This window comes from Cervus canadensis, chromosome X (genome assembly GCF_019320065.1).
Source record: "Cervus canadensis isolate Bull #8, Minnesota chromosome X, ASM1932006v1, whole genome shotgun sequence".
NCBI classification, from domain to species: Eukaryota; Metazoa; Chordata; class Mammalia; order Artiodactyla; family Cervidae; genus Cervus; species Cervus canadensis.
This window is the reverse complement of record NC_057419.1, coordinates 121488839-121513613: the sequence shown is the minus strand read 5'-3', so window position 1 is coordinate 121513613 and position 24775 is coordinate 121488839. Positions and strand designations below refer to the sequence as shown.

Sequence of the window (24775 nt, the reverse complement as noted above, 5' to 3'; positions counted from 1 at the left end):
CTCTAAAATATAAACCTTATTGTGCTAACTGCTTAAAATATTTCCATGACTTCCCTCTGATTTTTAAATATTATCTAACTATGATAAGAATTGTGATGATGATAGTAAGTGATAAGATTTATTGAGTACTGACTATTTTCTAGTCATTATGCTTAGAATTTTATATTAATTCTGTCATTTAATCATCACAGTAAGCCTGTGATATAGAAATTATTAGTACTCTTATTTTGCAATGAGAAAGGGATTTGTCAAAGTTAAAGTGCTTGCGTTAAGAGTTTTTGAATTTAGAAAATATTCTACTTGCATTTAGATTAAATAATTTTCATATTATCAAAATGCAACATGGTTAACAGCAAATATAGTTATTTTGGGAATAAATAGCAACAATTTAGATAATTTTCATTTTGCATCCTGTACATCAATTCTTATCATCTCTTTCTCTTCAACCCCCAACTCTAAGCTCATTATTTGTCTAACTGGGACATTTCATAATGGTCCTCTGAGGTCACTGACTCCTTTCCTTAAAATATACCTTGACTAGAAGCTGAAATGGAATATGGGAGGGAATCTTAAATGGTCCCTTTCTAGTCTTATCTTAGAATAGGATTAGAGATATATAGAAAAAATAAGCATGGTAATCAAAAACTATTCACTCCAGACTGAAACCCACTAGGAAAAGCAAAAAAGTCGTATGAATAATTGCAAAGTAAAACATTCATAAGTAAAAAATCGAAAGGAGATTGTGTAACAGTTCTGTCCATTGGTAACCGTCTTCATCAGGGCTTCTTAAGCTTAGATCTATATGTCCCTAAGAAACCTATGGGTAAATTTCAGGTATTCCATGTGTTTTCCTTCCTAGTGAATGCAGAAAACAAACCACAGTATCTTTGGTAGTGCCTATGATTTTTGTCACCAATAAAAATCAACTGTATTTTCCTATCATATTTTAGTTTTGAAATATCATCTATGCTCATTATTACTCTAAAATTATGATAGTCTATCAGAGCAGCCATGAGAGTGCTCAGTATTTGGAGTTGCACACCATTACAGAGACTTTAGTAAGTCACATGGATGGGAAGATATTAAGATGGTTTGTGGATGGAACAGATGAAAAAATTAGAAGTTGGTCCCTATACAAATATTGTGATTTATATTTGAAGCAGATCATAAGGAAATTAGCAGCTTCAATATTCCCATTGACTGTGTAACTAGATGAAGCTGTAGGCATCTCTTAAGGTGGCCAACAATTTTTTTTTGTTCATGATGTGCATACTGACACTTTCAAAAAAAGAAATCCTATTTTGTGAGTCTCTTTTGGATGCTGAAAAAGCTGCTGATGTTTGGAAATAGTAAAAAGTTGTTTTGCCAAACAAATATTTGACTGGGATAAAAAGCTTCATACTCTTTGCACAGATGGATCTTTTATAATGATTGGTAATGCATCTGGTTTTGCTGCTTTAGTAAGAAAGAAAAACAAAAAGAATCTCCTTATGTCATTGTCACTCACTCCTTTATACAGAAACATGTACTGGCAACAAAGACTTTGTCAATAAGGCTGTAAGAAGTTTTGTCAAGACCCATAAATATTATTAATAAGATCAGATGCAGATCTCTGAATCTCTTCATTTTTAAAGATTTATTTCCAAATAGTGGAAAGAAAATATTATGTTCTACTTGAGCATATGGAAGTTATATGGCTTCCAAGACAAGCCTTACAGTGATGGTTTAAACAAAGGACAGAGATCATTTTTTTAAAAAACCAAACCCAAAACTCACAAAACTCTCTTGAATCACTTTGAAAGAAAGGATTTTTCCTATTGGGCACTTTACTTGACAGATAATTTAACCATATGAGTAATATAAATTTTTCAACATTTTTAAGTCCTCGTTGCAGATGCTTCATAAAATTTCTAAGTTTTCTTGGCTAAGCTGCCAATAAGGAAGAAGTAGAGGTCAACATTCTTGCAAACTTTAAACTGGAGGAAGTGCTTTACCTAAATGGAGTACGGAGGTAAAATTCTTTGTTCATTAATTGGGAAAGAGAACTCTGCAAACATCAGAAAAACACATCAGAACATTTGCAGCATATATTTTACATAAATAGCATTAAAATTAAAACATGGATTCACATTCCTTTCTTCTAATATAAACTGTATCATCAAAGATGTTAAACTAGCTAAAGATGAACTCATTGATTGTTAGAACAAAAGAATTTACTACTATTGGAGTCTAACTCAAAAGTTCTTGGACAGTCGTAGTGTTCAGTTTGAGAAACCTATCCTAGCATTTTAAAGAGACCTGGGAAGGTTTTAATTCCATTTTCAATAATATCCCTTTGCAAACAGACATTTTCTGCTCTTGTGACCATGAAAATAAAAATATAAGAATTGATTGGATATCCAGTATGACATGTGTATTGCCCCACAGGTTAATGGCCTTCTTCAAACCAAGCAGGCACTACCTTCACACTGAAGTGCTACACAGGTTAGTTTTAACTTGCTTTTCTAAAGTATATTAATTTGTTACCAACTCACTGACAAAGAAACATATATATTAGTATATATTAATAGTATATTCAGTTATTAATATTTTATGTGAGTCATATTTCTTTGAAATCCTATGTTTTGTTTTATGCATTAAAAATATTAGTCTGAGAAAGGGTGTTCATATACTATCATATTGACATAGCACAAAAGTTCAGAAATCCTGTCTTAGATCCTGCTTGTTTTTTTTCCCCACTTATTTAATATTTTCCTTAGAATTTCTTTTCATCTCCAACAGAGGTTATACTCTACTAATTTACAGAAAAATAAAAACTACTTACTAGTAGTCTGGACAGTGAATGAAGAAGTGCATTTCTCCCTGTGCTGAGACTGAAATATTTTCCAACCATAGTTAAATGCATTTCAAGGAAATAATATGGTACAGATATATGCTTATTTATAAAATATTTTCATGCCACAATTTATCCCCAGGATCAATTGGCAATAGGTGTGGACTTGAGTTCACAGGCATTATTGTATTGTTTATGTGTCCAGTAGATGGTTTTCATATTGATTCTTTGTCTGCATTCTGCTAATTCTTTTCCAAATGAGTCCTGTGGCTTGACCTTGAAAAAAATCTTAATCTTACGTCCGCAGGTTTAGTCTAATTGCAGTTGTTTCTCATGGACCACACCACAATAACCTGCCACTCATCAAGTCCATTTGTCTGTGAACTGACTTAATTAAACATCTCAAATCCAATTTACTTGATCCTTTTACCATTAAAGGGGGAAAATCCCTGTCTATCACTTAAAATGAAATTGGTTTTAAAAAAATCCCACAGCAGCAAACAAACAAAGAAATGAAAGAAACAGGAAAAATGGTTTCCTTAAGGATTTCAGTGACTTAACTCTCTATTGCTCAAAATAAGATATGCTGAATGCAAAACAAAAACAAGAGAGTAATTTAAAAGCCATGTAGCATTAGCTTCAGTTGGAAGGCATTATTCTGTTTCTGTTAAAGGAAAAGTTAAAAGAAATAGGTAGCCTTATGTCTTTCTCTCACTATTATCCCTATGACATCCCTGTCATCCCTATGACAACATCTTAAAATCCCATCACTGGCTCTCTTTTACCTTTCATATGGAACTTGTAATTAACTGTTACTGTTCTGATAATATATCTTTTAGCCTTTTAATCCATTTGTTCAACTTCAACTATACTTGTTTGTTCTCTTTACTACTATTCCCAGAGTAGTTATCAAAGTGTATTCCCTGGAAGAGCAGCAGCAGCAGCAGCATAATTTAGAAACTTCTTAGAAATGGAAACTCTTGGGCCCCACCCCAGTCTTCCCAATTCAAACTCTGGGGATGGAGTCCAGCAATCTCTGATTCAGAACCTCTGTTTTAATAAGATGATTCTGCTGCTTGCTGAAGTTGGAAAATCACTGGTGGGTAATGGTAATCTAGCTTTACTATTGGAGTTATAGTCAAAGCATTCACCACCTTTGTGAATTTTTGCAGTTGACGCAACCTGCCTGGATCTCAGGTTCACTACTTGAAAACTGAAAATTAAAATACCTATTACCTAAAGCATGAGAGGCTTGAAGGTTGGTAACACCTTGCTTCCTCACCTCTCTGAGCCCCAGTTTTCTCAGATGTACAAATAGGATAATGCTACCTACCTCCCAGAGTTGTGAGGATTCATAAATACTAATGTTAGTGCTAATACTAATAATGAGGCTTCTAGTGTTGTTTGGAACACTTTAAGCAGATATTAATGTTAATTTTATTCTTTTGCACATAGTAGGTACTAGATGTGTGCTGTGCTTAGTTACTCAGTTATGTCCAACCATTTGCGACCCCATGGACTGTAGCTTGCCAGGCTCCTCTGTCCCTGGGATTCTCCAGGCAAGAATACTGGAGTGGGTTGTCATTTATTCCTCCAGGGGATCTTTCCAACTCAGGGATTGAACCTAGGTCTCCCACACTGCAGGCAGATTCTTTACCAACTCAGCTACCAGGGAAGCCCAAGGTACTGGGTAGAAATTGTTTAACTTCAATTGAATTTTTTCAAGTGTATGTGATCTTATAGAGAAAATTCCCATCTAGGTTTTCCTGAGCTGCCAATTTTGTTTCTTTTGTCATTTTGGCCAATATCTTCTTATTTTAGAAGTATTTATTTCTTCCTTTAGACTAATGATTGAAAAATGCTCTGCTTATTCGAATTTTTTTTTCCCCAAGAGAATTATGCCACTTTTATACAACAAAATTACAGCCACCACAAATTGCTTTCAACAATTCCATTGCTGCTTCATTTGACCACTTGAAAATCAAAATTCTTTCAGATTATAAATATAACTTTTTATAACTCTGTTATTACGTACTGTGAATGGGGAAAGGGGGCCAATCTTGTGGCCATAGCGTCGGACGGCCTCTCTGATGTGGCTGGGCTGGATGGCATCGCTGTGAGCCTCAACACCACAGGCCGCAGTGCTCTTGGTCTCGATCCCAGCCATCTCAGTTACCAGTTCTGTCAAGTCATGTAAGATACCTGTATTTTAGTTTCCTTATCTTTTTTCTTTTCCTTTGTTTGGTCTTAGCTGAGTCTTGTCCAGCACTCCCATTCCCTAGGGATCCCGATGTGGCCTTCCCCGAGTGCTGTGAGCCCGCGGACGGAGCTGTTGGTGTGGGAGGAGGTGTGTTCTCAGGAGAGTCTGGATAGGGCTTCAAGCAAGACCCCTCAGCAGAGTTGTGGTACTGAATGAAGGTGGCAGAAATGGCATGGCTGAAGGGGTCTCCTGCCTTGGTTACCAGGTCCTGCCTCACAAGAAGAGCCAGATCCACTAACTGTGCCACCGTTTCATACGCTAAATATGCTAAAATTTCCATAGCAACAACATTGGGCTTTATCTCCATACTACCGCAGTCCAACCAGTCTCGAAATTTGGACCCTTTTTTGGAGAAACTTAAGTGTCGACTTTCACAGAATTCTGCATATTGAGCTGAATCCATAACTCGAGTTTGTCTTTCTGCTCTCTCCATTCTTTCTTGTTTAACTTCATCAATTTCATCATCTTCAAACATTGCCAAGAGTTCTCCTGTTTGGTCAATAGAGTTGAGAAAGTCTTGAGCGATTTTTTGTCTTTTGTTTGTATTATTGCTGCCACTCAATTTGTCTTCCAGAAGATCATCCTCGTCAATGCCTTTGACAATCTTTGATTTGTAGTCTCGGAAAAACATGTATTTTAGCAGTCTTCTAAGTTTTTTCTTATCCTTGCGCATCAAAAACAGAAGATCTTCAGCAGAAATTACTCTTGCTCCCCGAAGCTGAGAAACTTCAGCAGCTTGCTGTAACAGATTAACTAACTGAGTGTGCACCACATCTTCTACCAAAACTGCCGTTTCATGAAGAGGCCTCCGAGCATCACCTAAAGAAAACCTGAGCACTTACAAGGAAATCCCTCCAGATACAGATGGTGTTCTAAAAACTTCACACTTATTATGTCATCTATCTTCTTCAACAGCCTCCAATCCTTTCATCACTCCTATTCAGCATCATATGAGAAGTTCCAGCTAATGCAATACCAAGGAAAGAACATGAAGGTATATCAATGTTCAATTACAGCATTATTCATAATGACATCATACTCTGCAATTCTGCTGTGAAGCTTATAGACTTCCCTGCACTTCTTCCACTGCTACAAGTGGCAGCAGACATTGGGCTGGCTGCAGTATTATTCATCTCTGCTCTAAGAACACTTGTAGACACGGCTGCGCGTCCCGCGCGGAGAATGTGGGGTTAGAGATGGTCTGCTTATTCGAGTTTTAAGAAAACGTTTGCCCTTGAAAAAACTCACTTAAGAGTTACAACTCCAATCTCCTTTTGATTTCTCCAATCACTTTTGATTTCTACTGCAGTATATTCACAGCACAATCACTGATTATGTTGAACTCATTAGGAACAATTCTTATGTACTTATAATTTGTGAGGATTGTTTGCTAATTTTTCATTAATGAACACCTACATAGGGGTCAAGGTAGTTAATATAGTTTAGAAAATGCAAGTCATAACAATAGCTCAGTAGAAAGTGTAAAGCCTTTCTCATTTCCCATGTGCTTGTAGAAGTTAAATTCAGATTCTCTTCAGAAATTGTGTAGAAATCTCTGTAACACTTGACAAGTTTTTTCCCGAATGTCAAATACTTCTACGTTCCTTTAAAAATCCTCTTCAAGTTATCATCCAAAATTTTTCAAAAGCCTTCTTATGGTCATGATAAAGAATTGATTAATGCAACATTTTGTAAAATTGAGAGTGGGTAGTTTTCAGATGAATTTAATAAGACTTGAAAAAATAATGAACTATGCGTTTCTTGGAAATCGAGTGAAAAGAGCACTGGCCACAGATCAGGAAGCACATGAGCCCTCACAACAACTGTATTTGTAAACTTGCACAAGTTTCTTAATCTACATCAAAGCTTCTTACTCGCAAAATGGGTCACTGTGAGGACAAGATAGTGTATTGTGAGTATAAAATCTATGTAAATGCATCATTTTGTTTCAAGTGTTCATCAGCTTACATTTAATCATGCTTAGAGAACAACTCTGGCAAATGTACTCATACATATCCACAAACATTTGTCTCAAAATTACTGTTTAAGTTCCTCATTAGAAGAGGTTCTAAATGGAATGGTTAATTAAGGTACTCCTATTTCTACTTGTTACTATAAAATTAAGGCAAAGATTACAGAAAGCAGAGCTTTATGTAATTTGTTACATAAAGTAGGACATGTAAAATCATTTTATTAAATCTGATCATAATTATGTTAAATCATGATGTATTAAATATTTTAATGACTCCAATATTTTTATGCATTAATAATTCAAATATACCATAGTACATACATAGTGTAATATATATGATAGTTGCATACCTGCAGATGAATTACCATTTGTAAAGCATTTTAGAGTTTTTCATAATTGTCTTGTGGTGGCAATATTCAGGTTATTTGCAACACTATAATTACCCTTCAACTCCTTGAATCTGGATGAGAACCAAGGAAATTCATACCAGGTAAATGGATTCCACATTGTTTTTGTTGTTATTCAATTGCTAAGTTGTGTCTGACTCTTTGCGACCCCATGGACTGCCACACACCAGACTTACCTGTCCTTCACTATCTCGCAGAATTTACTCAAACTCATGACCATTGAGTCAGTGATGCCATCCAACCTTCTCATACTCTGTTGCCCCCTTCTCCTCTTGCCCTCACCCTTTCCCATCATCAGGAAAGGGTCTTTTCCAGTGAGTTGACTCTTCACGTCAGGTGACCAGAGTATTAGAGCTTCAGCTTCAGCATCAGTCTTTCCAATGGATATTCAAGGTTAATTTCCTTTAGGATTGACTGGTTTGATTTTATTTCTGTCAAAGGGACTCTCAAGAGTCTTCTCCAGCACCACAGTTTGAAAGCATCGATTCTTTTGTGCTCAGCTTTCTTTTTGGTTCAACTCTGAATACGCCGTCCAGGTTTGTCATAGCTTTTCTTCCATGGAGCAAGCAGCTTAAATTTCATGGCTGCGGTCACCGTCTGTAGTGATTTTGGACCCCAAGAAAATAAAATCCGCCACTGTTTCCATTTTCCCCCATCTTTTCCATGAAGTGATGGGTCCAGATGCCATGATCTTTGTTTTTTGAATGTTGAGTTTTAAGCCATATTTTTCACTCTCCTCTTCCACCTTCATCAGGCAGCTCTTTAGTTCCTCTTCACTTTCTGATGTTAGGGTGGTATCATCTGCATATCTGAGGTTTTCCCACAGTTTGTTGTGATCCACACAGTCAAACGTTTTAGCATAGTCAATGAAGCAAAAGTAGATGTTTTTCTGGAACTCTCTTGCTTTTTCTGTGATCCAGTGGATGTTGAAAATTTAATATCTGGTTCCTCTGCCTTTTCTAAATCCAGCTTGTACATGTGGAAGTTCTTGGTTTCTGTACTGTTGAAGCCTGGGTTGAAGGATTTTGAGCATTACCTTGCTAGCCTGTGAAATGAGCACAATTGTGTGGTGGTTTGAACATACTTTGACATTGGCCTTCTTTGGTATTGGAATGAAAATTGATCTTTTCCAGTCCTGTGGCCACTGCGGAACTTTCCAAACTTGCTGCCATATTGGTTGTAGCACTTTAACAGCATCATCTTCTAGGATTTGAAATAGCTCAACTGGAATTCCATTACCTCCACTAGCTTTGTTTATAGTAATACTTCCTAAGGCCAACTTGACTTCACACTCTAGGATGTCTAGCTCTAGATGAATGACCACACCATTGTAGTTATCTGGGCCATTAAGACTTTTTTTTTTTTTTTGTATAGTTCTTCTGTGTATTCTTTCCACCTATTCTTAATCTCTTCTGCTTCTGTTATGTCCTTATCATTTCTGTCCTTTATCATGCCCATCCTTGCAGGAAATGTTGCCTTTATAGCCCCAATTTTCTTAAAGAAATCTCTAGTCTTTCTTATTCTATTGTTTTCCTCTATTTCTTTGCATTTTTCATTGAAGACGTTTTTTATTTATTGTTTTAATCTCTCCTTGCTGTTCTCTGGAACTCTGCATTCAGTTGGGTACATCTTTCTCCCTTGCCTTTCACTTCTCTTCTTTCCTCAACTGTTTGTAAAGCCTCCTCAGACAATCACTTTGTCTTCTTGCATTTTTTTTCCTTTGGGGTGGTTTTGGTCACTGCTTCCTGTACAGTGTTACAAGTCTCCATTGATAATTCTTCAGGCACTGTGTCTACTAGATCTAATCGCTTGAATCTGTTTGTCACCTCCACTATATAATAATAAGAGATTTGATTTAGGTCATACCTAAATGACCTAGTGTTTTTCCCTACTTTCTTCAATTTCAGCCTGAATTTTTGCAATAAGGAGCTCATGATGTGAGCCACAATCAGCTCCAGGTCTTGTTTTTGCTGACTGTATTGAGCTTCTCCATCTTTGTCTGCAAAGAACATAATCAGTCTGGTTTTGATGTTGGTAATCTGGTGATGTCCATGTGTACAGTCATCAGTCATTACTTTTGGGCCCCCAAATTCATATCCTTTTCAAATATAAAATACATGGACTATATTTCAGCACCCCCAAACTCTTAACTCTTTCATGCATTTAAATCCAAAGTCTCATCCAAATATCATCTAAGTCAGATTTGGATAAGCCTCAAGATTTATCCTGGGACCAGTTTCCCTCTTGTTGTAAACCTGTTAAACCAGACAAGTTATGTGCTGCCAAAAATACAATGGTACTGACTAGTCAAGAAACAAAGGGAGAAAAATCAAATCAACAAAATTAGAAATGAAAATGGAGAGATCACAACACACAACACAGAAATACAAAGGATCATAAGAGACTGCTATCAGCAACTATATGCCAATAAAATGGACAACTTGGAAGAAATGGACAAATTCTTAGAAAAGTACAAGTTTCCAAAACTGAACCAGGAAGAAATAGAAAATCTTAACAGACCCATTACAAGCATGGAAATTGAAACTGTAATCAGAAATCTTCCAGCAAAAAAAAGCCCAGGACCAGATGGCTTCACAGATGAATTCTACCAAAAATTTAGAGAAGAACTAACACCTATCATACTCAAACACTTCCAGAAAATTGCAGAGAATGGTAAACTTCAAAACTCTTTCTATGAGGCCACCATCATCCTAAAACCAAAACCTGACAAAGATACCACACAAAAAAGAAAACTACAGGCCAATATCACTGACTAACATAGATGCAAAAATCCTTAAAAAATTCTAGCAAACAGAATCCAACAACATATTAAAAAGATCATACACCATGACCAAGTGGGCTTTATCCCAGGGATGCAAGGATTCTTCAATATCCACAAATCAATCAGTGTAATGTATCACATTAACAAGTTGGAAAATAAAAACCATATGATTATTGCAATAGATGCAGAGAAAGCCTTTGACAAAATTCAAAATCCATTTATGATAAAACCCTCCAGAAAGCAGGAATAGAAGGAACATACCTCAATGTAATAAAAGCTATATATGACAAACCCACAGCAAACATTATCCTCAATGGTGAAAAATTGAAAACATTTCCCCTAAAGTCAGGAACAAGACAAGGGTACCCACTCTCACCACTACTATTCAACATAGTTTGGAAGTTTTGGCCACAGCAATCAGAGCAGAAAAATAAATAAAAGGAATCTAGATTGGAAAAGAAGAAGTAAAACTCTCACTGTTTGCAGATGACTTGATCCTCTACATAGAAAACCCTAAAGACTCCACCAGAAAATTACTAGAGCTAATCAATGAACATAGTAAAGTTGCAGGATATAAAATCAACACACAGAAATCCCCTGCATTCCTATACACTAACAATGAGAAAACAGAAAGAGAAATTAAGAAAACATTTCCATTCACCATTGCAATGAAAATAATAAAATACTTAGGAATATATCCACCTAAAGAAACACAAGACCTATATATAGAAAACTATAAAATACTGATGAAAGAAATCAAAGAGGACACAGATGGAGAAATATGCCATGCTCATGGATCAGAAGAATCAATATAGTGAAAATGAGTATACTACCCAAAGCAATCTATAGATTCAGTGCAATCCCTATCAAGGTACCAATGGTATTTTTCAGAGAACTAGAACAAATAATTTCACAATTTGTATGGAAATAAAAAAAAAAAAAAAACCTTGAATGGCCAAAACAATCTTGAGAAATAAGAATGGAACTGGAGGAATCAACCTGCCTGACTTCAGGCTCTACTACAAAGCCACAGTCATCAAGACAGTATGGTACTGGCACAAAGACAGAAACATAGATCAATGGAACAGAATAGAAAGCCCAGAGATAAATCCACCCACCTTATCTTTGACAAAGGAGGCAAGAATATACAATGGAAAAAGGACAATCTCTTTAACAAGTGGTGCTGGGAAAACTGGTCAACCACTTGTAAAAGAATGAAACTAGAACACTTTCTAACACCATACACAAAAATAAACTCAAAATGGATTAAAGATCTACATGCAAGACCAGAAACTATAAAACTCCTAGAGGAAAACATAGGCAAAACACTCTTCGACATAAATCACAGCAGGATCCTCTATGACCACGTCCCAGAATATTGGAAATAAAAGCAAAAATAAACAAATGGGACCTAATTAAAATTAAAAGTTTCTGCACAACGAAGGAAACTATAAGCACGGTGAAAAGACAGCCTTCATAATGGGAGAAAATAATAGCAAATGAAGCAACTGGCAAACAATCTCAAAAATATACGAGCAACTCCTGTAGCTCAATTTCAGAAAAATAAATGACCCAATCAAAAAATGGGCCAAAGAACTAAACAGACATTTCTTCAAAGAAGACATATAGATGGCTAACAAACACATGAAAAAATGCTCAACATCACTGATTATCAGAGAAATGCAAATCAAAACCACAATGAGGTTCCACTTCATGCCAGTCAGAATGGCTGCTATCCAAAAGTCTACTAGCAATAAATGCTGAAGTGGGTACAGAAAAAAGGGAACCCTCTTACACTGTTGGTGGGAATGCAAACTAGTACAGCCACTATGGAGGACAGTGTGGAGATTCCTTAAAAAACTGGAAATCTGGACAGTTCCAAAATGAAAAATAAATAAATAAACCAGGAAAAAAAAACCTGGAAATAGAACTGCCATATTACCCAGCAATCCCACTGCTGGGCATACACACCAAGGAAACCAGAATTGAAAGAGACACATGTACCCCAATGTTCATCGCAGCACTGTTTATAATAGTCAGGACATGGAAGCAACCTAGATGTCCATTGGCAGATGAATGGGTAAGAAAGCTGTGGTACATATACACAATGGAATATTACTCAACCATTAAAAAGAATTCATTTGAACCAGTTCTAATGAGGTGGATGAAACTGGAGCCTATTATACAGAGTGAAGTAAGCCAGAAAGACAAGCACCAATACAGTATACTAACACATGTATATGGAATTTAGAAAGATGGAAACAATAACCCTGTATGTGATACAGCAGAAGAGACACAGATGTATAAAACTGTCTTTTGGACTCTGTGGGAGAGGGCGAGAGTGGGATGACTTGGGAGAATGGCATTAAAACATGATAACATACCTTATCATATGTGAAACGAATCACCAGTCCAGGTTTGATGCATGATACAGGGTGATTGGGGCTGGTACACTGGGATGACCCAGAGGAATGGGATGGAGAGGGAGGTGGGAGGGGAGTTCAGGATGGGGAACACATGTACATCCGTGGTGGATTCATGTCAATGTATGGCAAAACCAATGCAATATTGTAAAGTAATTAGCCTCAAATTAAAATAAATAAATTTATATTTAAAAAAAAGAAGGAAAAAAATTACAATGGTGGGGCATAGACTAGACATTTCCATTCCAAAAGAGAGATATAAAGAAGAGGTGATGGGTCCTAGGCAATTCCCTAACACCTGAGAAGACAAATTCCATGATATCTTAAGGCTCAAGAATAATCCTCTGACCAGACGCTTTGCCTCCCTGATCCACTGTGGTGACACTGTCACTCTCAGAGCCCTAGCTGGCAATGCATTTTTGGCTTTGGTTGGATGCTCTCTGGTCTGCTGACACTAACGAGATAGCCCTGATGATCCCTGACTTGCCACCTTTAGGGCCATTCTCTTTTCTTGAAGAATAGCACAAGTGCACAGATGGATAGCTTTATTTTCCTGTTGAATGTAAGAAGTCTGGCAGTGTTCCTTCATTCCATCCTATCTCCATATCATTCAGTTCAAACTGGAAGTATTTCTGCTCTTTTGGCTTGGTTAGTTCTATTCTGGTTAAAACTCATACTAATCTACTTATCAAATGGTTGCTCTCCCCCACTTTTGGTTACCGTTCTCTCCGGAAGAATGCTTTCTCAATTTTTAGCAAGATTTTCCAAATCTCTAAGTTTTGGTCTCTTTGTGTTTAAAAATTATGTATTTCTTTAATTTTTCTCTTCTTGTTTTTTACTATAAGCAGCCTGAAGTTGCTCCATCAACCTTTTTTCTTGGAAATCTTAGCTAAATATCCAATTTCATTGCTTCTAGTTCTACCTTGCACAAAATACTGACACACACATAATTGAGCTAATATTTTTTTGCTAATATTTAGCACGGATAGTCTTTCCTTGAAATGTAAGCTTTTTATAGAAGGCACCTACAAACACTTTTAGCTTTTACACTTTATCTAGTTCCAAAGCAGCTTCTATACTTTTAGGTGTTTGTTACAACAGCAGCCCTTTCATAGTATTAATTTCTTAGTCAGATTGGGCTGCTATAATGAAATACCATAAAGTGGGTATATTAAAAATGAGACATCTATTTCTCACAGTTCTGGAGGCTGGGAAGCTCAAGATCTAGCCATCAGCAGATTTGAGTTCTTGGTAAGATGCCTCTCTCCAGTTTGCAGGTGGCCACCCTCTTGCAGTATCCTCACATGGCAGAGAAAGAGACCTCTCCTGTTTCCTTCTCCTCTTATAAAAGATAATCTATCATGAGGGGCCTCCTATAATGACCTAATCTAGCTCCTTATTACCTCTCAAAGACCCCACTTCCAAATACCATCCCACTGGGGTTGAGAGTTTCAACCTAGGAATTTGGGAGAAAATATTCAGTCTATAAAATCTCTCATGTAAAACTTTACACTAATAGCACAGTACTTAGCACAGAAAATATCAATAAATAACAGTTCATGTTAAGATGAAATCTTCAGCAAGTTGTTTTGCATTTAGAGAAGTCTGTATATTTGATAAAGTGTGAGAGAGAGAAGGAGTAAGGCCATTTTGTGAACGTTATCAAAGAATGTCATCTTTAACCTACAAAAAATGATATAATGCAGGCACAAGCAATGTAATAGTGAAAATTTTTTTTTATTATTATTATTTTTTTTCCAGTGGGTTTTGTCATACATTGATATGAATCAGCCATGGATTTACATGTATTCCCAATCCCGATCCCCCCTCCCACCTCCCTCTCCACCCGATTCCTCTGGGTCTTCCCAGTGCACCAGGCCGGAGCACTTGTCTCATGCATCCCACCTGGGCTGGTGATCTGTTTCACCATACACAGTATACATGCTGTTCTTTTGAAATATCCCACCCTCACATTCTCCCACAAAGTTCAAAAGTCTGCTCTGTATTTCTGTGTCTCTTTTTCTGTTTTGCATATAGGGTTTTCGTTATCACCTTTCTAAATTCCATATATATGTGTTAGTATGCTGTAATGTTCTTTATCTTTCTGGCTTACTTCACTCTGTATAATGGGCTCCAGTTTTATCCATCTCATTAGAACTGGTTCAAATGAATTCTTTTTAACGGCTGAGTAATATTCCATGGTGTATATGTACCACAGCTTCCTTATCCATTCATCTGCTAATGGGCATCTAGGTTGCTTCCATGTCCTGGCTATTATAAACAGTGCTGTGATGAACATTGGGGTGCATGTGTCTCTTTCAGATCTGGTTTCCTCAGTGTGTATGCCCAGAAGTGGGATTGCTGGGTCATATGGCAGTTCTATTTCCAGTTTTTTAAGAAATCTCCACACTGTTTTCCATAGCGGCTGTACTAGTTTGCATTCCCACCAACAGTGTAAGAGGGTTCCCTTTTCTCCACACCCTCTCCAGCATTTATTGCTTGTAGACTTTTGGATAGCAGCCATCCTGACTGGCGTGTAATGGTACCTCATTGTGGTTTTGATTTGCATTTCTCTATAATGAGTGATGTTGAGCATCTTTTCATGTGTTTGTTAGCCATCTGTATGTCTTCTTTGGAGAAATGTCTGTTTAGTTCTTTGGCCCATTTTTTGATTGGGTCATTTATTTTTCTGGAATTGAGCTTCAGGAGTTGCTTGTATATTTTTGAGATTAATCCTTTGTCTGTTTCTTCATTTGCTATTATTTTCTCCCAATCTGAGGGCTGTCTTTTCACCTTACTTATAGTTTCCTTTGTAGTGCAAAAGCTTTTAAGTTTCATTAGGTCCCATTTGTTTATTTTTGCTTTTATTTCCAATATTCTGGGAGGTGGGTCATAGAGGATCTTGCTGTGATTTATGTCGGAGAGTGTTTTGCCTATGTTCTCCTCTAGGAGTTTTATAGTTTCTGGTCTTACATTTAGATCTTTAATCCATTTTGAGTTTATTTTTGTGTATGGTGTTAGAAAGTGTTCTAGTTTCATTCTTTTACAAGTGGTTGACCAGTTTTCCCAGCACCACTTGTTAAAGAGGTTGTCTTTTTTCCATTGTATATCCTTGCCTCCTTTGTCAAAGATAAGGTGTCCATAGGTTCGTGGATTTATCTCTGGGCTTTCTATTCTGTTCCATTGATCTATATTTCTGTCTTTGTGCCAGTACCATACTGTCTTGATGACTGTGGCTTTGTAGTAGAGTCTGAAGTCAGGCAGGTTGATTCCTCCAGTTCCATTCTTCTTTCTCAAGATTATTTTGGCTATTCGAGGTTTTTTGTATTTCCATACAAATTGTGAAATTCTTTGGTCTAGTTCTGTGAAAATACCGTTGGTAGCTTGATAGGGATTGCATTGAATCTATAGACTGCTTTGGGTAGAATAGCCATTTTGACAATATTGATTCTTCCAATCCATGAACACGGTATGTTTCTCCATCTGTTTGTGTCCTCTTTGATTTCTTTCATCAGTGTTTTATAGTTTTCTATGTATAGGTCCTTTGTTTCTTTAGGTAGATATACTCCTAAGTATTTTATTCTTTTTGTTGCAATGGTGAATGGTATTGTTTCCTTAATTTCTCTTTCTGTTTTCTCATTGTTAGTGTATAGGAATGCAAGGGATTTCTGTGTGTTAATTTTATATCCTGCAACTTTACTATATTCATTGATTAGCTCTAGTAATTTTCTGGTAGAGTCTTTAGGGTTTTCTATATAGAGGATCATGTCATCTGCAAACAGTGAGAGTTTTACTTCTTCTTTTCCTATCTGGATTCCTTTTACTTCTTTTCTGCTCTGATTGCTGTGGCCAGAACTTCCAACACTATGTTGAATAGTAGTGGTGAGAGTGGGCACCCTTGTCTTGTTCCTGATTTCAGGGGAAATGCCTTCAATTTTTCACCATTGAGGGTGATGCTTGCTGTGGGTTTGTCATATATAGCTTTTATTATGTTGAGGTATGTTCCTTCTATTCCTGCTTTTTGGAGAGTTTTAATCATAAATGAGTGTTGAATTTTGTCAAAGGCTTTCTCTGCATCTATTGAGATAATCATATGGTTTTTATCTTTCAATTTGTTAATGTGGTGTATTACATTGATTGATTTGCGGATATTAAAGAATCCTTGCATTCCTGGGATAAAGCCCACTTGGTCATGGTGTATGATTTTTTTAATATGTTGTTGGATTCTGTTTGCTAGAATTTTGTTAAGGATTTTTGCATCTATGTTCATCAGTGATATTGGCCTGTAGTTTTCTTTTTTTGTGGCATCTTTGTCTGGTTTTGGAATTAGGGTGATGGTGGCCTCATAGAATGAGTTTGGAAGCTTACCTTCATCTGCAATTTTCTGGAAGAGTTTGAGTAAGATAGGTGTTAGCTCTTCTCTAAATTTTTGGTAGAATTCAGCTGTGAAGCCATCTGGTCCTGGGCTTTTGTTTGCTGGAAGATTTTTGATGACAGTTTCGATTTCCTTGCTTGTGATGGGTCTGTTAAGATCTTCTATTTCTTCCTGGTTCAGTTTTGGAAAGTATACTTTTCTAAGAATTTGTCCATTTCATCCAAGTTGTCCATTTTATTGGCATAGAGCTGCTGGTAGTAGTCTCTTATGATCCTTTGTATTTCAGTGTTGTCTGTTGTGATCTCTCCATTTTCATTTCTAATTTTGTTAATTTGGTTCTTCTCTCTTTGTTTCTTAATGAGTCTTGCTAATGGTTTGTCAATTTTGTTTATTTTTTTCAAAAAACCAGCTTTTAGCTTTGTTGATTTTTGCTATGGTCTCTTTAGTTTCTATTGCATTTATTTCTGCCCTAATTTTTAAGATTTCTTTCCTTCTGCTAACTCTGGGGTTCTTCATTTCTTCCTTCTCTAATTGCTTTAGGTGTAGAGTTAGGTTATTTATTTGGTTTTTTTCTTGTTTCTTGATGTAAGCCTGTAATGCTATGAACCTTCCCCTTAGCACTGCTTTTACAGTGTCCCATAGGTTTTGGGTTGTTGTGTTTTCATTTTCATTCATTTCTATACATATTTTGATTTCTTTTTTGATTTCTTCTATGATTTGTTGGTTATTCAGAAGCGTGTTATTTAGCCTCCATATGTTTGAAGTTTTAACAATTTTTTTCCTGTAATTGAGATCTAATCTTACTGCACTGTGGTCAGAAAAGATGACTGGAATGATTTCAATTTTTTTGAATTTTCCAAGACCAGATTTATGGCCCAGGATGTGATCTATTCTGGAGAATGTTCCGTGTGCACTTGAGAAAAAGGTGAAGTTGATTGTTTTGGGGTGAAATGTCCTATAGATATCAATTAGGTCTAGCTGGTCCATTGTGTCATTTAAGGTTTGTGTTTCCTTGTTAATTTTCTGTTTAGTTGATCTATCCATAGTTGTGAGTGGGGTATTAAAGTCTCCCACTATTATTGTGTTACTATTAATTTCCTCTTTCATACTCGTTAGTGTTTGCCGCACATATTGCGGTGCTCCTATGTTGGGTGCATATATATTTATAATTGTTATATCTTCTTCTTGATTGATCCTTTGATCATTATGTAGTGTCCTTCTTTGTCTCTTTTCACATCCTTTATTTGAAAGTCTATTTTATTGATGGTATTGCGACTCCTGCTTTCTTTTGGTCTCCGTTTGCATGAAATATTTTTCCAGCCCTTCACTTTTAGTCTGTATGTGTCTCTTGTTTTGAGGTGGGTCTCTTGTAGACAGCATATATAGGGTCTTGTTTTTGTATCCATTCAGCCATCTTTGTCTTTGGCTGGGGCATTCAACCCATTTACATTTAGGGTATTATTGATAGGTGTGGTCCCGTTGCCATTTACTTTGTTGTTTTGGGTTCACGTTTATACAACCTTTCTGCATTTCCTGTCTAGAGAAGATCCTTTAGCATTTATTGAAGAGCCGGTTTGGTGGTGCTGAATTCTCTCAGCTTTTGCTTATCTGTAAAGCTTTTGAATTCTCCTTCATATCTGAATGAGATCCTTGCTGGATACAGTAATCTAGGTTGTAGGTTATTCTCTTTCATTACTTTCAGTACGTCCTGCCATTCCCTTCTGGCCTGGAGGGTTTCTATTGATAGATCAGCTGTTATCCTTATGGGAATCCCTTTGTGTGTTATTTGTTGTTTCTCCCTTGCTGCTTTTAATATTTGTTCTTTGTGTTTGATCTTTGTTAATTTGATTAATATGTGTCTTGGGGTGTTTCGCCTTGGGTTTATCCTGTTTGGGACTCTCTGGGTTTCTTGGACTTGGGTGGCTATTTCCTTCCCCATTTTAGGGAAGTTTTCAGCTATTATCTCCTCGAGTATTTTCTCATGGCCTTTCTTTTTGTCTTCTTCTTCTGGGACTCCTATGATTCGAATGTTGGGGTGTTTCACATTGTCCCAGAGGTCCCTGAGGTTGTCCTCATTTCTTTTGATCCTTTTTTCTTTTTTCCTCTCTGCTTCATTTATTTCCACCATTTTATCTTCTACCTCACTTATCCTATCTTCTGCCTCCGTTATTCTACTCTTGGTTCCCTCCAAAGTGTTTTTGATCTTTCATTGCATTATTCATTTTTAATTGACTCTTTTTTATTTCTTCTAGGTCTTTATTAAACAGTTCTTGAATCTTTTCAATCTTTGTTTCCAGGCTATTTATCTGTAACTCCATTTTGTTTTCAAGATTTTGGATCATTTTTATTATCATTATTCTAAATTCTTTTTCAGGTAGATTCCCTATCTCCTCCTCTTTTGTTTGACTTGGTGGGCATTTTTCATGTTCCTTTACCTGTTGGGTATTTCTTTGCCTTTTCATCTTGTTTAGATTGCTGTATCTGGAGTGGGCTTTCTGTATTCTGGAGGTCTGTGGTTCCTTTTTATTGTGGAGGATTAACCCAGTGGGTGGGGTTAGACGATTGGCTTGTCAAGATTTCCTGGTTAGGGGAGCTTGCGTCAGTGTTCTGGTGCGTGGAACTTGATTTCTTCTCTTTGGAGAGCAATGGAGTGCCCAGTAATGAGTTTTGAGATGGGTCTATGTGTTAGGTGTGTCCTTGGGCAGCCTGTATGTTGATGTTCAGGGCTATGTTCCTGCGTTGCTGGAGAATTTGCGTGGTATGTCTTGCTCTAAAACTTATTGGCTCTTGGGTGGTGGTTGGTTTCAGTGTAGGTATGGAGGCTTTTGGACAGTCACTTATTACTTAAAGTTCCATGTAGTCAGGAGTTTTCTGGTGTTCTCAGGTTTTGGGCTTAAGTCTCCTGCCTCTGGATTTCAGTTTTCTTCTTCCTGTAGTCTCAGGACTTCTCCAACTATACAGCCCTGATAAGAAAACTTCTAGGTTAATGGCTAAAAGATTCTCCCCCGTTAGGGACACCCAGAGAGGTTCACAGAGTTACATGAAGAAGAGGAGAGGGAGGAGGGAGATAGAGATGAACAGGAGGAGAAAAAGGGGAACTCAAGAGGAGAGAGACAGATCTACGCAGCTGTCTGTTCCCAGAGTGTTCTCCGTAGCCCAGTCACCTACAAGGATTCACAGAATTGGATTGGGAAGAGAAGGGGAAAGGAGGAAATAGAGGTGTTCTGAGGTAGAAAACAGAGAGTCAAGATTGGGAGAGAATAATCTTCGGTTTAAAAATAGGGCTTCTCTTCTTTTTTTTTTTTTTGTAAGGTTATAGTGTATTGAAAATGAAAATTAAGGAGTAGTAGAGGAGTACTAGAGGACTTTAAAAGAAATAAGAGAAAAAGAAAAAAGAAAATAGAAGAGAAAAAGGAAAGAAAAAAAAAGAAAGAAAAAGAAAAAAAAAAAGAAAGAAAGAAAAAAATTTTTTTTCCCCCCCTAATTGAAAAATCGTAAAAGTCTGTGGAAATGAAAGTTAAGGAGTAATGGGGGAGTAATAGGGGATTTTAAAGGAAAATAAAAGAGAAGAAAGAAAAAAGAAAAAAAAGAAAAAAAATTTAAAAAAAAAAAAAGAGAAAAAAGTAAAATTATATCTAGGAGTTTCTCTGGAGCTGTTGCGGTCAGTGTGGGTTCAGCTCAGTTTCAGATAGCTCCTCGTTCCAGCTTACACTTCTCGATATCTACAGGCCCCTCCGGTGTAGTCAGTGTTTCCTAGAGGGCTTTTAATCTGTTGCACCAGTCCCTTCTGAAGTGGTTCCCTTTGTTTATTTGGCTTCTGTTTGCCGGTCTCTTCAGAGCCTCATTTCCGCCCTGACACAGGCGGGCGGAGGTGGACTCTTATTCAGGTAGCTAGTTCCGTCGCTCTGCGGGGCAGGGAGGGGCTTGCGCTGCAGGGAGAGGCTGGCGCTGTGGGGACAGGCTTGCGCCGCGGGGATGGGCTGGGGCTGCCGGGAGGGGCTGACGCTGCTTTCTCCGTCTGTGCTGCTCAGGCTCCCGGCTGTTCTATATGGAGCGCGCCCCGCGCTGCGCGAGGTTCCAGCCCTCGGGTGTTCCACAAAAGCGCGGAAGGAAAAGCTGCGCCTGCTCTCTGTGCCTTCCCCGTCAGAGCGGTCCAGGCAGCCAGGGGCTTGGTGGGCGCACTCTACCCAGGTGTGGCGCGCCCCCTCCCTTCCGCGGACCCAGTCTCAGTTTCCGCTGGCGCCAGTCGGGCGCGCGCGCCTTCCGCCCTCCGCGGCCCCAGCCCCAGTCCCCGCCCGCGCCGGTCGGGTGCCTGTGCCCTGTGTCTCGCCGCGACCTTCCCCTCCCCCCTGCCTCCTGCCTCCGGCGGGGCTGGGCCGGTCCGCAGCCTGCGAGCTCCTCTCTGGACCCTCTCGGTCTCTTTGTTCTGCGAACGGCCGGCAGTGTGTTCGGGCCGGTTAATTTACTCTCTCTCTTTTGGTCTCCCACAGTTCAAGTTGGCAACTCACAGAAGTTCCCTCCGATTGTCCTCAGGGCACTCGGCCTGGACCCTACCCCAAGCAATGCCGCCTAAGAGCTCCCGGGACGGATCTCCGTCCTTAGCTCTTTTGTCTCACTTTTTATCTTTTATATTTTGTCCTACCTCCTTTCGAAGACAATGGGCTGCTTTTCTGGGCGCCTGATGACCTCAGCTAGTGATCCGAAGTTGTTTTGTGAAGTTTGCTCTGCGTTCAGTTATTCTTTTGATGAATTTGTAGGAGAGAAAGTGGTCTCCCCGTCCTACTCCTCCACCATCTTGGCTCCTCCCTCTGAAAAATTTTTAAAAGAGATCATGATTTTAAGATCATTTGAGATGAAAAGCTTAAGATTAATCATTGATTTAAAGACAAAAAATTGTATAAAATTTAGTTTATTCATTTTTTTCTTTGTCAGTGTTAGTAATAGATTTACATCAGAACTGGTGATTTTCATTTCTGTATGTCAACTGCATTTTCATTTTTTCTTTTTGTTAAATGCCATGTTTAATTATTTCTGGATTTGAGAGAAATAGTGCACTACCATAAAAGAAAATCAACAAAATAAAATTTGACAAGGATTATTACAAAATTCAATATTTTGTTTCAAAGTACCATCTGCTAATGTTGTTTTAGAGGGGATTTCTGTGCTATGAGGCATTTGGACTAAATGTCCAATTTATTGTCTGATCCTACCCAAGTTGGAAACACTGATTATAAGTAAGGAAAGGAGAAATAGTACTAGTACTAATATTGACAGTAATATACAGAGTAAAGTGGATCAGAAAGAGAAAAACATAGATCATTTAACTTCACTTATATATAGAATCTAGAAAAATGATACAGATGAACTTATTTTCAAAGAAGAAATATAGACATAGATGTACAGAACAAATTTATGGACACCAAGGGGTAATGTGGGAGGTTGGACGGATTGGGAGATTGGGATTGACATATATATACACTACTGTGTACAAAATAGATGACTAATGAGAACCAACAGGGAACTCTACTCAATGTTCAAAATAAATAAAATGTCCTCATTTCACATATCATATATCTCATGCAAAAAGATAGTGTTAATGCTAAAATTAATACCAGTATCAGTACTAACACCAAAGCAAATATTAATCCAATATCAGTGCTAATTAATGCTAACATTAACATTAAGCAACCATTAGGCATAATGTTAAAATTTTAATATGTATTTTCATTAAATCCTCATCACAACTTTATAAAGAAGTTCTTATTATCTTCACTCTACAAGGAAGAAAACAGAAGGTTTTTATAATGACCTTGCCTGAAATCTCATGACTAGAAAGTAATGGAATCTGGATTATATACAAGACTGTTCACTTCCAGAAACTATGCTGTTCTAGCCAAATATTAGTTTTGTTTGGGTCTTCTCTTGGACAAACTCTTTACCACCCTTATGCTGTCTGGAATTATTACTTATCTTGTAATTAATTTAAAGCAACGTTTCCATCAAATTTTATGAAAATGATTTTAATTTTCTTTCACTGCTTTCATTAGAGCTATGATTTCTGCCCCCCCACCCCCGATTCTTCCTACAATTTCCTAGTAACAATTTGAAAAGCAGATGAAGAAAGTGAAAAGAAAGTTACCCAAATACCTAGAATAAAACATTTCTTTGGCTCAAGGGAAATAGTAAAATTTAGTTTTCTACTAACACTGTGGCAGTTACAATGAACTCTTGATGTTCAGTGGCATTTTACTAATATGATTTTGTCTCCAGAGTTTCTGCTTTTTGCTTGTAATTACTATTTTTCCCTATCCAATAAGTTCTTATGTTTATATTATGCTATTTTTACTAAAGTCCTTCTTAGTGTTAATGCATTTGAAAATACAGCTATACATAACATTTTATGTAATAGTCATAATCTGAAAATAATGTAATGATCGACTGGTCAGTTATAATCAATTCAATAAGTCATTGACCAGGTATGTATGTCTCCGAAGTCTAAGATCAGGTTCCTTTGTTCTTTAATTGCTTTTGAAAACTCATTCTGGTTCCTCAAATGAATAGGGATCAATGCGTATAGCAAACAAACCTCACATATCACCCTTTATTACTCTAATATCTACATTTATTCTTCACATTTTAGGATTATATTTTTATGATGGGTTGATGCATAGGTATTTTCTGTCCTTGCTATGACCAATTGACATTTCTGAAATAACAATCAGTAAGAAAGAATTATCTCCATTCTGTGGGTCTGAGTGGCACTAAGTAGGACATATTATCTTGCTTGCTGACAGCTGTGTGTGAACAATATGCCTATTTGAAAAGACAGCTGTTCTCAGTTCTGTGTGCAGATTTTGTCCATGGACAGGGCACATCTAATTGACCCATTTGGGGATTGATGGTGTAACATTGATCTCATTAGTATCAGGCAAAGAAACTGAGCTAGCTGGACACAGATTGAAAGCAATTTAAAATTTCTCTTAGAGGGAATATGCTTATATACAGCGCCTTAAACCCTGCTGTTTATCTTTGATGTGAGACATGTAGCTAAACAATTTCTCACATTCATAAATTACAGCTCTTTTTTCATATTCTTAATTTTTACTTCATTCAACTCTAGTTCAGTATAAAAGCAGTGCCACTGAGCAGTGTATTTCTGACTTAATTACTGTTCCACATTAAGGTAATTCAAACTGAAGTAACACACTTAAAATTATAAAATTTTAAATAGCACACACCCACAAGTTAATCCTGGAAACTTTCCACTCATAGACAATACAGCTTCTCTGACTTTTGTTTTTGAAAAATCTCTTTGAAACAAGGACTGACAAAGGCTGACAGGCTTGAATTAACTTTCTGTTTTAAATAAAAACCTCAGTCCAAGCCCTATTTTGAACCAATCTGTGACCCCCAAACAAGATAATTAGCCTCTCTGTACTGTTATTTTCTCATCTGTGAAATGGGGATGATAATAGTGATTCGACACATGGAATTACTGTGAGGAAATATTGCAAAACCCTTGAAAAATATGAAGTGCTATACAAATTATTACTAAGTACAATAATCATATTACATGTGGGTATCCTGTGCAAAAAGTATTATGTTTAAAGTGCTATAATACAATTATTCAGAAAATGTACAGAAAATTTTTCCTGGTTTAACTGAACAGAACCAAGCTAGCTTTTTAGCAGTGGGTGTGGATCAGCAATAATAGCCATGCGTT

At 37.2% G+C, this 24775-nt stretch overlaps 1 protein-coding gene across 2 annotated transcripts; it reads right to left on the bottom strand.

Annotated features, from left to right (window-relative positions):
- Nucleotides 1–4752: 4752 nt before the first annotated feature.
- On the bottom strand, nt 4753–6241 carry LOC122434794 (transcription initiation protein SPT3 homolog). 2 transcript variants are annotated; one of them, XM_043458507.1, is made up of 3 exons: nt 6126–6241; nt 5056–5923; nt 4753–4979 (listed from the first exon to the last, which is right to left on the bottom strand). In XM_043458507.1, exons 1-3 carry the CDS (start codon nt 6224–6226, stop codon nt 4815–4817), a joined length of 1134 nt encoding a protein of 377 aa, XP_043314442.1. In that variant the 5' UTR covers nt 6227–6241; the 3' UTR covers nt 4753–4814. The 2 variants fall into 2 exon arrangements, with proteins under 2 accessions (XP_043314442.1, XP_043314443.1); XM_043458508.1 differs by having other exon boundaries at nt 4836–4982; nt 5058–5923.
- Nucleotides 6242–24775: the final 18534 nt, after the last annotated feature.

What these genes read in the sequence shown, in the direction of transcription:
- LOC122434794 (XM_043458507.1), bottom strand. Translation starts at nt 6,226, where the DNA reads ATGAATAATACTGCAGCCAGCCCAATGTCTGCTGCCACTTGTAGCAGT. An exon ending in GCAGAATTGCAGAGTATGAT is followed by an intron (nt 5,924 to 6,125) that starts GTCATTATGAAT and finishes GTAAGTGCTCAG; the next exon opens with GTTTTCTTTAGGTGATGCTC. An exon ending in AACAAAGGAAAAGAAAAAAG is followed by an intron (nt 4,980 to 5,055) that starts ATAAGGAAACTA and finishes ATCGAGACCAAG; the next exon opens with AGCACTGCGGCCTGTGGTGT.